At 47.4% G+C, this 14,379-nt stretch overlaps 1 protein-coding gene across 5 annotated transcripts in view; it reads right to left on the bottom strand.

Annotated features, from left to right (window-relative positions):
- GNG4 (G protein subunit gamma 4) overlaps positions 1–14,379 on the bottom strand; it is a 70,716-nt gene that overhangs the window by 13,546 nt on the left and 42,791 nt on the right. For 3 of the 5 annotated variants that reach the window (XM_086679628.1, XM_086679627.1, XM_086679624.1), the window contains exons 3-4: positions 13,656–13,773; positions 11,813–11,920 (exon numbers count right to left, since the gene is read on the bottom strand). In XM_086679628.1, coding sequence (XP_086535754.1) covers positions 11,813–11,920; positions 13,656–13,670 — 123 coding nt within the window. In that variant the 5' untranslated portion in view covers positions 13,671–13,773. The remainder of the gene's footprint in view (positions 1–11,812; positions 11,921–13,655; positions 13,774–14,379) is intronic. The other 2 variants (XM_086679625.1, XM_086679626.1) reach the window with 1 other exon arrangement.

Below are 14,379 nucleotides of genomic sequence, written 5' to 3'. Positions count from 1 at the left end.
ATCAGCTTATCAGTATCAAAAAGCCAACTTGCTGGGATTTTGACTGGGATCTACAGATTAAGTTGGGAAGAACCAGCATCTTAACAATATTGATCCTCCTATCTATGAACATGGAATATCTTCATTTATTTAGATTTTCTTTGATCTCTTTCATAGGTTTTGCAGTTTTTCCTCATGTATATCTTGTACATATTGTAACCAGTGGTTACAAACGATTGACCTGAAATGGTGAAGGGGAGTGGATTAAACCTGAAGTGATAGCTGTAGACCCTGAAATCAACTGCGTCAAAGTCGATTGGGAGAAAAGTTGTGAGCGACGTGGCTGCTGATACAGGAAAGAGGGTGGGTCCTATTCCTATTAGAGTTGGAGTTGTGACAGTTTCAAGTAATGCACAGCATAATAGCTCTGGAGAAATTTGGAGAAAGTGGACTATTCAGCTGAAGCAGCTTAGTCTCCAATAACACTCAACTCAAGTGATATTAATGTAATACAATCTAGTAAACCAAAGCCTATTGGTAACCTGGGCTTGAGAAGATGGTTTGTTTTCTAGGTAGAACTGTGTGGTCAAACTAACAGCAAGATTCTGTTAAGCGTTAGAATGCCCAAAGCACCATCTAATGAAAAATACACAACATGACTAGAATAACCTCGAAGGTTGGGAGTAGAGAAAAGAACAACCACAATGGGTGGGTGTAAGTTCTTCATCAGATTATGTTTTCTCATGATCGACCTATGTTAGGGTCTAACTTTTGGAATGAAAGGTAGTGTTGAAGTAAGTAGACTCTCAGGTCATTCCTATGGAAGAAGTTCACCCTCTGCCTCACTGGTGACGTTCACACGATAAGACATCTAGTATTCTTTTGGCTGCTGCTGCTGATGTTTATATAGTCTATGAACTGACATAGGTGGGCAGAGATCTCTTTAATCATTTGGTATGAATGGAGTAAAAATGTTTTCTGATGCCCAAATCTGAAGTCTATAAAGAGTAAAAATTGAAAAGAGTGACCCTATCACATTAATATCCAGCAGAATTCCAAGACTGAATATTGACCTAGAAACCATAACCTGGTAAAGACTTTGTATACCAGTGATGGATTCTTTTCTTTTTTAATGTTTATTTATCTTTGACAGAGAGAGAGAGAGAGAGAGAGAGAGAGAGAGAGAGAGAGAGAGAGAGAGAGAGAGCAGCCAGGGAGGGACAGAGGGAGAAAGGGACAGAGGATCTGAAGCAGGCTCTGCACTGACAGCTGTTCTAAATAGACTAAATCCATCCTTCAGCGTGACCAATGCCTGCTATGACCCACGTAGTGTGTGGATTGCAAGGACAAGATACTCAGCCCCGGCTTGGATGAAATTTCTGACCCGGTGAGAATTTCCCTAGAAAATGTCTTATAGTCTTAATATATGTTATTATGCATAAATTAACAGAAACTGTGCACATCTGTATCTCCTTTAGTGAAGCCCAATTGGATAAAATGAAATAATTCTGCTAAAAAAAAGAAGCAACAAATTTGCATTATATTTAACTTTCTGCCTAACTGAGAGTTTCATTTTCTGTTGCCTAGGACATCAATGACCGCTTGGCTACGTGGAGAATTCTTTGCAGAATTTGAGAATTTTTACATAATCTTAGGCTGCAATGAACGGAGATGCAATGCTGTCCAGACTGATATTTCTGCCCTTGGTAGGTAGGGCCCTATAGTTTAATAATAAGACTTGAGGTTCTGCGTTGGTATCCCCACTTCATCATATAACTGTGAGCCAAAGTTTTCTTGTCTGTGAAGTAGGGTGGGGTAGCACCAATATCTCAGGGGTGGGGTGAGGATTCAAGCACTTAATACATATGAAATTAGGGGTACTTGTCCTAAAGGATCGCTTCCTCTGCCTGTACACTTAATGGGCTTTTTCTTCACTGTTGAGATTAAGTAACCGCAGCAGTATATGTGTCTATGGGCTTATTATCTCCTATTATCGTCTTTCCCGGAACACAATGGGCTGTTTGCATCTGCAGATTCAAGTCTTCCTTTATTTAATGAAAGCTTTTTATTTATTTATTTATTTATTTTTTAAGTGTTTTATTGTTTAATTTTGAGAGAGAGAGGCAGAGTGTGAGCAGGGAGGGGCAGACACACACACACACACACACACAGAATCCGAAGCAGCTCCAGGCTCCGAGCTGACAGCACAGAGCCCATTGCGGGGCTTGAACTTATGAACCGTGAGATCATTACCTGAGCCGAAGTTGGACGCTCAACTGACTGAGCCACCCAGGCGCCCCTAATGAAACCTTTTTATATTCTACCCTTAAGAGTATTTTCTATGCCATTTGTTCTCTCTGCCGGGAACACCAGCATTCAAATCTTGGAATGTTCCTGTCAGTCTTTATTTGTATCACTCTCTCTCTAACTGCTTTTATCTGACTGTTCATCTTTTTCTTTTGCATTATGTAGGCGTTTCCTAAGCCTGTGCTCTGTGTCAATAATTTGGTTTTCTTTTTTTTTTTTTTCCAACGTTTATTTATTTTTGGGACAGAGAGAGACAGAGCATGAATGGGGGAGGGGCAGAGAGAGAGGGAGACACAGAATCAGAAACAAGCTCCAGGCTCTGAGCCATCAGCCCAGAGCCTGACGCGGGGCTCGAACTCATGGACCGCGAGATCGTGACCTGGCTGAAGTCGGACGCTTAACCGACTGCGCCACCCAGGTGCCCCAATAATTTGGTTTTCTATAGTGTGTGTTACACTCTTTGCTGCGTTTAATGGTGTTCCCTCTCCCCTGTCAACTTTTCTCCTTAGTTTTTCCACCTCCTTCTTTTCCAACTCATTCTTTTTTCTCTCCTTTGAGCTAGGGTTTCATAGATTCTATATTTGTTTTACATTTTTTGACTATAACACAGTTACCTAAAGTTTTCTTTGGTTTTCTGGAAGAAAGCTTTTTCTTACGTGAATACTTTATTGGTCCTTTATATGCCATAGCCTAGTCTGAGGTTTTCTGGCAGTATATTTACATAGGTCCATAAAATTTGTATGGAGCTATGTAAATATAGGTCCCTGAAAGACCCCGAATAGCCAAGGCAATCTTGAAGAAGAAGAACAAAGCTGGAGGTTTTTTGATATAGGGAGGAATCACAATCCCAGAGTTCAGGATATACTATAAAGCTGTACTAATTAAAACAGTATGGTACTGGCACAAAGATAGACACATAGATCAGTAGAACAGAATAAAGAGCCCAGACATAAACCCACACTTGGGGCGCCTGGGGGACTCAGTCAATTAAACATCCGACTCCTGATTTCGGCTCATGTGGTGATATCATGGTTTGTGGGACCGAGCCCCACATTGGCCTCCACACTCACAGTGCAGATCCTGCTGGGGATTCTCTCTCTCTGTCCATCCCCCACCTGCTCTCACTCTCTCTCTCTCATAATAAATAAATAAACTTAAGAAAATTAAAAACACAAACCCATGCTTATATAGTCAGCTAATCTATGACAAAGGAGGCAAGAACATACAATGGCGAAAACACAATTTCTTCAACAAATGGTGCCAGGAAATCTGGACAGCTGCACGCAAAAGAATGAAACAGGTCACTTTGTTACAGCATACATAAAAATAAACTCAAAATGGATTAAAGCCCTAAATGTGAAAACGAAACCATAAAACTCCTGGAAGAAAACATTGGCAGTAATTTCTTTGGCATCAGCCATAGAAACATTGTTCGAGATAGGTCTTCTAAGGCAAGAGAAACAAAAAGCAAAATTAAACTAAAAGGCACTCTACTAAATGGGAGAAGATATTTGCAAATGATTTATCTGATAAGGGATTAGTATCCAAAATATATAAAGAACTTGTACAACTCAACACCAAAAAACAAATAACCCAATTAAAAAACGGGCAGAGGACCTAACTAGACATTTCTCCAAAGAAGACATCCAGATGGCCAACCGACACATGAAAAGATGCTTAACATCACTCATCATCAGGGAAATGGGAATTAAAACCACAGTGAGATGTCACACTTCACACCTGTGAGAGTGGCTAGAATCAAAGTGTTGGTGAGGATGTGGAGAAAAAAGAACCCTCACGCGCTGTTGGTGGGACTGCAAATTGCCGTAGCCACTGTGGAAAACGGTACGGAGGCGCCTCAAAAAGTTAAAAATAGAAATACCATATGATCCAGCAATTTCATCACTGGGTATTTACCCCAAGAAAACAAAACACTAATTTGAAAAGATATATGCACCGTTATACTTACAGCAGCATTATTTATAATAGTCAAGATAGGGAAGCAGCCAAGTTTCCATTGATAAGTGGATGAAGAAGATACGGTATTTACGTACAATGGAATATTACCCAGCTCCCCCCCCCCCACACACACAATGAAATTTTGCCATTTGCAACAACATCAATGGACCTTATTGATGGTATAATCAATAAGACCTTGATGGTATAATCAATAAGAAGGTAAGCATCACAACAGAAAATGTGCTCTTAAAGTGGAGCGGACAGCCACATGTAAAAAAATGAAACTGGACAGTTATTTCATAACATCCATAAAAATTAACTCAAAATGGAGTAAAGATTTGAATATGAGATTTAAAGAAAATTCTTTGGGGGCGCCTGGCTGGCTCAGTCTGTAGAGCGTGTGACACCTAATCTCGGGGTTGTAAATTCGACCCCACGTTGGGTGTAGAGATTACTTAGAAATGAAATACTTAGATCTCGCGGTTTGTGAGATTGAACCCCGCGTGGGTGCAGAGCCTACTTGGGATTCTCTCTCTCCCTCTATCTCTGTCCCTTCCTCTCTCACTCACTCTCTCTTTCTCTCAAAATAAATAACTTAAAAAAAGGGAAATAAAATCTTCAAAAACTTTTGTTTGAAACAGAAATGTATTCCCAGAGTAGTGTGCAAAAGCATAAACTGAGGCTACTTGGAGGCTTCCCTCCCCTCCTCCACTGACTCCCTAGCTCTCTGAATGTGGCAGGGGCGGGGGGGGGGTGCGGGATGCAGATGAAGGGAATATGTAGCCACAATCAAAATGGTCTGGCTCGGGGCGCCTGGGTGGCGCAGTCGGTTAAGCGTCCGACTTCAGCCAGGTCACGATCTCGCGGTCCGTGAGTTCGAACCCCGCGTCGGGCTCTGGGCTGATGGCTCAGAGCCTGGAGCCTGTTTCCGATTCTGTGTCTCCCTCTCTCTCTCCCCCTCCCCCGTTCATGCTCTGTCTCTCTCTGTCCCAAAAATAAATAAACGTTGAAAAAAAAAAAATTAAAAAAAAAAAAAAATGGTCTGGCTCAAAGAATGGCCTGGTGCTAGGAGAGTCTGGGGAACAGACTTCATTGCTGGTAAGATTTTATTTTTTTTTTTAAATTTTTTTTTCAACATTTATTTATTTTTTGGGACAGAGAGAGACAGAGCATGAACGGGTGAGGAGCAGAGAGAGAGGGAGACACAGAATCAGAAACAGGCTCCAGGCTCTGAGCCATCAGCCCAGAGCCCGACGCGGGGCTCGAACTCATGAACCGCGAGATCGTGACCTGGCTGAAGTCGGACGCTTAACTGACTGCGCCACCCAGGCGCCCCAACTGGTAAGATTTTAAACTGGTACCACTTTTCTTTTTATTTTTTAATGTTTATTTATTTATTTATTTATTTATTTATTTATTTATTTTGAGAGACAGAGAGAGAACTTGAATGCAGGGTGGGGCAGAGAGAGAGAAAGAAGGAGCAGGGGAGGGGCAGGGAGAGAGGAGAGAGAGAGAGAGAGAGAGGGAGAGAGAGAGAGGGAGAATCCTACCCAAGCAGGCTCTGAGCTGTCAGCTTGGAGCCTGGCATGGGGCTCGATCCCATGAACCACGAGATCATGACCTGAGCTGAAATCAAGGGTTGGAAACTCAACCCACTGGGCCACTCAGGGGCTCCTAAACTCGTACCACTTTTCATGGGGAAATCTGATATGGATTCAAACACTTTAGAATAGAACATGTCCTTTGACTGAGCAATTTCAGCCCATAGGAATTTATCCTAAAGAGACAATGAAACATGTGCAAATTTTATCTACCAGTGTGGTTGCTGCAGTGTTGTTTAAAAAGAAATACTGCGGGGCGCCTGGGTGGCGCAGTCGGTTAAGCGTCCGACTTCAGCCAGGTCACGATCTTGCGGTCCGGGAGTTCGAGCCCCGCGTCAGGCTCTGGGCTGATGGCTCAGAGCCTGGAGCCTGTTTCCGATTCTGTGTCTCCCTCTCTCTCTGCCCCTCCCCCGTTCATGCTCTGTCTCTCTGTCCCAAAAATAAATAAACGTTGAAAAAAAAATTAAAAATAAATAAATAAATAAAAAGAAATACTGCAAAATTGGAAATAAGGGAAATGTCCAAGGATAGGAGACCAGTTAAATAAATGATTGTACATCAGGTGAGGAAGAGAAGAGACAGTAAAAAATGACATTTTAGGAGAGTACTTACTGACCTGGACATATCATCACAATATACTGTTTGGTGATAAACCAGGTTGCAAAAGGTAACAACGCAATTTTATAAAAAGAAAACTAGGCCAACAGGTAGATGGAAGAATATGGAAATGTAGTGGTTATAAATTATTCACATTTTCTTCCTTATACTTTTATCTTCCAAAACTCTCGCAAGTAAATGAATACCATTTTCATGAACAGTAAAATGCTGTTCTTTTCGAAATAGGAACTACGGCCTCCCACACAGGCCACTTACATCTACTTTCTCACAGTCTCGCTGATATGGAGAAGGACTGTCATCACCTGTCATGATATACTCTCTCTTCTTCCATGTCAATAACCTCCCACACTAATCTACTCCTGCTGTCGTCTTTTGGACCGTTCATCAACCGACAACGTTCTCGCTGCCCTGTTTTTAGTCATCTACGGAACGCAAGTTGACATAAAACCCGTTGATCTGTCAGCAATCTGCACATCAAGCTTGTGTTGACAAAATTAATCTCAGTCTAATGACAGCCCCCTTAGGGATGGTGAGTACATCCCATCGCTCTTAAAATCATCTGCCACAGGCCTTAGGACAAATAAGGGAGAGACAGACAGACAGCCAATTGAGCACATCGTCACTTGGCAAGTCTGTCAGCTGTTTCCTCCTGGTCCCGTTGGAGAGTTAGGTTTGCTAAAGGGTGTCGTCGACCTCCAGATCCCACCAAGTCACAGCCCCTGGCAATTCCTTTTCCCCCCGGGGACCAGGGAAATCAAAGCACCCTCAGCAGTGCCCAGTGGAGACACAGCTTCCACAAGCCTTCCTAGGAGCCTGTGACCCAGCCTGCTCAGGACCTCTGTATTTTCCCCATGGGACAACACCTTCTCCCCAGCTGCTCTCCTCTCGGGCTGACCGGCCAGCTCCAGAGACCACTTTCTCCACTTAAACCTTTTATGCTTTGCTCAGCTTGTATCTGCCACAACTGTTCGACAAATTCTCACTGTTTGGTGACCAATGTCATTTATGTACCTTCCTGGTAGAATTTTGTATAGCGTAAGCCTCTAACGGGTGAGCGAAAGACTAAGGCTATGGGGTATTCTTTTCCTTAGGACCAAAACAGTCTCCAGGATGTCATCTGAACGTGTTCTCTACTTCTTTTGTAGGATCCCGAGTATTATTTTCCAAGACTTTCGCTTTTGGGGAGGCAAAAAGCTATGCTGGATCTTCTGCGTCGAATCTTCTTTGCTCTTGTGATACATGGGGAATATTAGTAGCTGATACAGGTTCTCAAAGACAGCACCCATGTTTGTTGAGAGATGCCCTGATGAGCTCCTAGGTCGGACAGAGAAGAATCCCATGGATGCGGGGAAGCAGGGCTGAGTTGGGGGAGGAACTCAACAAACGTTAAATGAAGGTAGACAGGGCGCTGAGGTGGTGGGGAGGGGGTCTCTGAACCCAACTGTGTGAGGGCCTGAGGCCCGGCTGTGGCCTTTATAAAGCGTCCCTCCTATGTCCCCTGCATCATTTAGGACAAAGCCGACACCCGCACAAGTGCTCTTATGCAGGTGATGTTTTTAGGGGACAAACAGGACTTCAAGACCATAGTGGGTATTTTGGCTGCATTTTTCCGCCATGAACTGCCCAGACCTGAGTTCACGCTATTACTTCTTCTTACCTTTGCAACCCACACAGCTGCTTAATGCAGTTACTTTCTGTTCTCTCCTCTCCTTTATTCTCATGAACTGCGAGCGCGCCTTCCTCTCCTTCCACATGAGACACTCCCCCAAACACGGTAAAACCACACAGCCTAGAGGTGGGCTCCACGGCTGCCTATGTGCCTTGGCAGCCGTGTCCTTTCCTGCTTCGTGCCCGACACCTGCCCGAGCTCGCGCTGTCCTCCGGTCGTCATCGGAGGCTTCCACCTGGGGGCCAGCTCTGTGGGATGGCAGTCGCGATGATTTCGTCCGTGAAGCCTCCAGAGGTTTCCCTCCAGCGTGTTCTTTCCTCTCTCCAGGGCCCCATGAAAGGCACTGCCCAGTCGCCTCTTCTGCGTTCTCCGCACACGCTCAGCCTGTCCTTTCCTCCTTCACGTGGACCTGGAATTCCCGTCCCTTTCTGTTCAGCGAATTCTATGACCTGCTCATCTGCTTCCCTGGGGCTTCCCTCTGTCATTTACCCTCCAGGCTCCCCTTTACCTTCCCCCCTCCTGCAGTGACCTCTCGTCCATTCTAGAAAGGCCACTTCTTCTCCCTGGTGACTCTCTTCCTCTTTGCTCCCTCCTCAAAGCCCTTATCGAGGTCAGTTCGGAGTGTCCTTGATGGCTTCTCTTTCTCTCCAGATTCCGTCTTTATTGTCTGGCTAATTGATAACAACACGCACCTCATTTTGCCAGGACTTGCGTTAACTAGATTTTTCCCCAAAGCCATGCTGTGTTCAGAAGCAAGGGGGGGGGGGGGGTCTGGTGCTTAAAACCACGTGTGATGGGGCGCCTGGGTGGCTCAGTCGGTTAGGCGAACAGCTTCAGCTCAGGTCATGATCTTGGTTTGTGAGTTCGAGCCCTGCATCGGGCTCTATGCTGACAGCTCAGAGCCCACTTTAGATCCTCTGTCCCCCCCTCTCTCTGCCCCTCCCCTGCTTGTTCTTTGTCAAAAAATAAACTTAAAAAAAAAAACAGTTAAAAGGGTACATGTTATGTGTATCTTACTACATTAAAAAAATAAATGTTGGGGCACCTGGGTGGTTCAGTCGGTTGAGCATCCGACTTCGGCTCAGGTCATGATCTCACGGTCCATGGGTTCAAGCCCCGCATCGGGCTCTGTGCTGCCAGCTCGGAGCCTGGAGCCTGCTTCGGATTCTGTGTCTCCCTCTCTCTCTGCCCTTCCCCCGTTCATGCTCTGTCTCTCTCTGTCTCAAAAATAAATAAACGTTAAAAAAATAATAAATGTTGAAGGTTTTATGAGCAAGAAAACACACGTGGTTGCACAGCAGGGATGTGGTTCTTCGGGGCCACCTCTCCCCTCAGGAAGCCCTGCATCATCTCCTCAATGACACCACTCTGCCACCTCTGAAGCAAATCTGACGCGGCTCTTGGTGGCCACCCGCCTGGAGTTACCACAGAGTCTGAAGATGCCCTCCAGGAAGCCCCCTCCTGGGATCCGGGACATTTCCACAGCGTCGTCACCCCAGGAGCCGGACGACCTGCCCCCCTGAACACCATCTAACAGACTTGACTTTGAGTTGGCTTATGGTTTCTCTTCATTCTTTCAGAGACTGCACATGGGTCTTCGGTGAGACCCTTCGTGGCGGGGACATCTGGTGACTGTTGCAAGTGAGGATCTGTTATTACAGAATTTGTCTTCCTTGCCGGGGTCAGACTCCCCGGCGTGGCCACCGTCCCGTGGCCCAAACCGGTGCCCGTGGTCTTTCCGGTCTCTGGCCACGGAGCTCTGCAGTTGGGTTATAACGTCTTGCTCCCTGGCGTCTCCTATTTCGACTGCCTGACTTCCGCACCCAATTCTTGGGTGTCTGTTTCTCCTTTGCCTCCACCTTTGCTCTTTGCTCCACGCTGCACCTGCTTCTGCAGCTCCGGCCGCTCCCTGGCCTCTGACGACCGCCTCTGCTGCTGACAGGTCAGTTCACCTCCCGGCCCAGGCCTCCCACTCACTCGTCTGTGTGATCCGCGCCTGCGGACCCGGCACCCCCGAGCTGCCCAAAGCGGCCTTCCCCGGCACAACCCGCAGCTCTCTGCCAAGTGCGGCTGCTGGAAATGAGTGCCGGTTAGCTCCCTTCTCGGGTATCCCCTCAGAACCAGCTCCCAGCCCCGCAAAGGCCTCTCTGAGCGATAGGACGGGGGCATCATTCCGCTCGTGTTTGTATCCCCGCACCACGCCTCGTGCAGAGCAGGTATTCAGGCACGTTTATCAGAAGAGCGAGGCTCACCAACACCCCCTCCCCCCCCCCTCAGCAAATGTCTGTCCCTGCGGAGCACTCACTGTCTGCGGCCGCTCATTGTCACATCCATCTCTACACTGGCGGGGCTCTCCCTCCTTTATGGCGGTTTGTTTTCTCGCTCCCTCCTCTAGCCTAGACTTTAAGGGGCGACGCCTCATCTGTAGCTGAATGTGCAAGGCGGGGCGCCTGGGTGGCTCAGTAGGTTGAGCGTCCGACTTCGGCTCAGGTCACGATCTCACGCTTCACGAGCTCGAGCCCCGCGTCAGGCTCTGTGCTGACAGCCCAGAGCCTGGAGCCTGCTTCCGATTCTGTGTCTCCCTCTCTCTCTGCCCCTCCCTCACCTCTCCCCCACTCGCACTCTGTCTGTCTTTCAAAAATAAATAAACGTTTAAAAAAAAAAGAATGTGCAAGGTGGCCCGTAATACTGGTCCACTTATGCCAATTTGCATCACGCTGGACCCCCTCCCCGTGTCTTCTATCATTACGTCACTTTCTGTGCAAGCCGCTGCCTCCTTGGATAGCTCGAACCCCAAGGCCCCAGGGGAGGGAATAACTGTCGCGATGGAGGCAGGAGCTGGTGCTAGCTGGCCATAACTGCAGCGTGAGGTGGGGGGAGGGGGTCTTGGTGATGGGAACCTTGGGGACGGACTGTCTGCTCTGCCAGTGGAAGGCTTTAGGAGTCACCCGTTGCCCCCTTGCAACCTGTCTTCTTTGAATCCCAGATGCCTGGGCGAGACCCCTGATTCCAGGTGCCCAAAGGCCGCTGGACTTGAGCCTCCTAGTGTCAGACTCCTGGCGGGGTTCCAGCTCTATCACAGTCAGTGGACCCGAATGCTATTTCAGAGCGACGTGCTCTGCCCGGCCTCCTGCAAATCTAAGTGACATCCGGAGAATAGGTGTCTTCATCCTGCTCCAGCTCTCCCAGCACGAACAGACCTACGCTGAGCAGCGAAATGAACATGGTAGGAGGCGACTGGCACCTTCCCTCACTTTCCCCAAAGGAACATTTGACAAACACGATGCACGGTTCAATGCTCCACTCTCAACAGCGCCCCTGTCAAAACACCCGACACTGCCTAACCTTGAAGTCACTGGATCAGGCAGGAGAACTCTGATTGATCTCACCGTTAAACTCTCTCGCTTATTGGCATGACAACAGGGCTAAATAGAGCTGAGACGAATATGAGTCTATTTTTGGCCATTCCTTACGGAATTCATGCACACTGTGTATTCTGCATCATTTGGATCCTTGAGCACACTTGGAACTCTGAGGCAAACACTCATTTGTAAATGTTACAGCTGCCAAGGCCGGCTGGCCGCTCTGCCGGGTAGCGTGTTAACTCTCGCAAGGAAATGGGAGGACCGTTCCGAGCTGGGTTTGGGGCAGGGGGTGAGGCCGGCTCGGGCGTGCTCACCTTCACCCTGTCCATACAGGCTTCCATCTTAAGCTGCTCGACGGCCTTCCGCGCTTGGGAGATGCTAGTGGTGCTGTTATTCGACATGCCTTCTTTCATTCTCTGCCCCTGAAACGAGCAAAGTCAGAGGGTTGGAAGTGCGGCTTTTCCCCAAGGTCGGGCGGAGCCCTCGCTCTTCTCCCCGCTCCCACCACCCACAGCGTCTCTGTCCACTGCAGGGAGCATCTGTGAGTAAACCCTCCCGGGGACGAGCGGAAGAAATGCTTCACGAGGGGGATGGGAGCAAGACCTTTTGCTTTTGCCTGGGGAGACTTTCTCAGCCGTGAGTAGAGGGAGTGGAAGATACTAGATGGTCCCAGCGTTAATCCCCTGACTTTTGTGTGGTACTTTGTTAGCAGTAAATCGTTTCCCTACACATTTGTCCGTTCATTCCCCTAGCAGCCCCGAAGGCTGGCAAAACATATTAAGTTTGGTTTTGTTAAGTCAGGGAAGTGCAAAGCTCAGAGAAATTAAGCCAATAGCTAAAGGTCTCACAGCCAAACTTTGTGGCTCCAGGACCCAAACTCAAAGCTTTGAAGCCTAGGTAAGGGGTCTTTCTACAGCTCTGAGTACAAGTTTCCCCCGAATACAATTGCTTTGTTATTAATGTTAATTTGCCCTCATTCGAAAAATTTTGGACTTTATGCTGGGAGTTTTTATTTATTTGTTTTAATTTTTAAAAATGTTTATTTATTTTTGAGAGAGAGAGCACACACATGCAAGCGAGGGATGGGGGAGGGGCAGTGAGAGAGGGGGACAGAGGATGGGAAGCAGGCTCCACCCTGAGAGTTAAAAGCCCGATGCGGGGCTCAGACTCCTGAACCACGAGATCATGACCTGAACCAAAGTCGGACGCTCAACTGACTGAGCCACCCAGGTGCCCGAGTTTGTTTTTAAACAATCACACACACACACACACACACACACACACACACACACACACACACCGTATCCCAAGCAGAGATCTGTATTTGTAGAAGAAGAAAGAAATTCTCCCTGATCTGACATGTAAGGATGCCACATGACTAAGAAAACACTGGAATGCGAACTGTTCCACAAGAAAGCACAGACTTCTACACAGGTGCCTACGGTTCCAGTCGCCCCATCTAATGAGAGACCACTTGGAAGGGGCCTAATCATTCAACCTCAGAGCTGCAGGTGGGTCGCACAGGTGACAGTGGTTTCCAAAGGCACATAGTGAGGGTTGAGGAGACCCGGCCAGTATCTTGGTGTATAGACCACGCCCTGTGGGTTTTCCACATACGTGCTAACTCTGTGGTTCAGGCGAGGCATGGCAGCAGCTTCATTTGTCCATAGGCAGTGTTTTGAAAAATAAAGGTTTCTTGGTTTTTTTATGTTTATTTTGAGAGAGAGAGAGAGACAGAGACAGAGAGACACAGAGAGAGAGAGAATGAGTGGGGGAGACAGAGAATTCCAAGCAGGCTCCATGATGTAAGCACAGAGCCCAGCTCGGGGCTCGATCTCATGAACTGTGAGATTATGACCTGAGCTGGAATCAAGAGTCAGATGCTTAGCCGACTGAGCCACTCAGGTACCCCCCAGAAGTTTCTTATTCTAAGATAGAGATCAGTCACCTAAATTAAGTTTAACAGGTAGGTGTTCCTGTCTTGGTTGGGAACTTCTACTCAACAAGAAGAGAAGGAGAATAATGAATAGTTGGGGCTTGGAAACCCAGGGGGACAGCCACCTAAACCCTGCTATGTAGAGATGCGCTTATGTGTTCTGCATGTGTGTTCAGGTCTGTGTGTGTCCCTGTGTGTGCCCACAGGCCTGTGGTACGTGCCCTGTGCCAGTCCATGTGTGTGTAGCTGTTCCTCTGTGGGTGTGAGTGTTGATGTATATCAGCGTTCCTGTGTATCCACACAAAAGGAAGAACAGTCTGGTTCTCAACCTTCCCCGGCCTGATGCAAGGAAAAAAGGACCCACAAATCATTGCTCTCAGATCCTGATCCTCTCTTCCCATTCCAGAATTCATCCTTCTCTTTCCTCATATTTGATCTTGGGATTTTAGAAGTAGGGGAAGGCACCGAAGTAGGGCACAGGGATGGCTGAGTAGAAGGAAGCCGAGGCCAGGGTCAGCAGGAGTGAAGACGGAAGACACGGGGGAAGGGCCAACCAAGGAGGAGGAGAGAGGCTCTGCACTGGGTGTGTGTGGGTGGGTGTGAGTGTGTTTAAGTGAGAGCAGGTGTCCCTGTATAGGAACTGTTACTAGCAGAATCAGAGCCTTGTCAGACCCCAGAGTGGCCATCTCCCTCCCTCTGGCCCCTGACTGGCTGCATTTAGAACACCCCAATCCCACCCCACTATTTTCTCATTCTTCCTCTGTTTACAAAGAGGGGCACATTTTCAACTACTCCACTCTGCAACACAGAGGAGAACTCTGGCTGAATGCTTAATATTCAGAAAGATCCCAATGAGCTGTGTTTGGCTTCTTGTGTCCTGGAGATAAAATAGGCTGGTGGGGTGGGGGCTCCAGAACCTGAGATACATGGACTCTTAACCCTGCC

Source organism: Puma concolor, chromosome D2, assembly GCF_028749965.1.
Source record: "Puma concolor isolate L17-30 chromosome D2, mPumCon1.1.hap2, whole genome shotgun sequence".
NCBI classification, from domain to species: Eukaryota; Metazoa; Chordata; class Mammalia; order Carnivora; family Felidae; genus Puma; species Puma concolor.
Note: the sequence above shows the minus strand (reverse complement) of the source record. Positions and strands in the feature narration are given on the sequence as shown.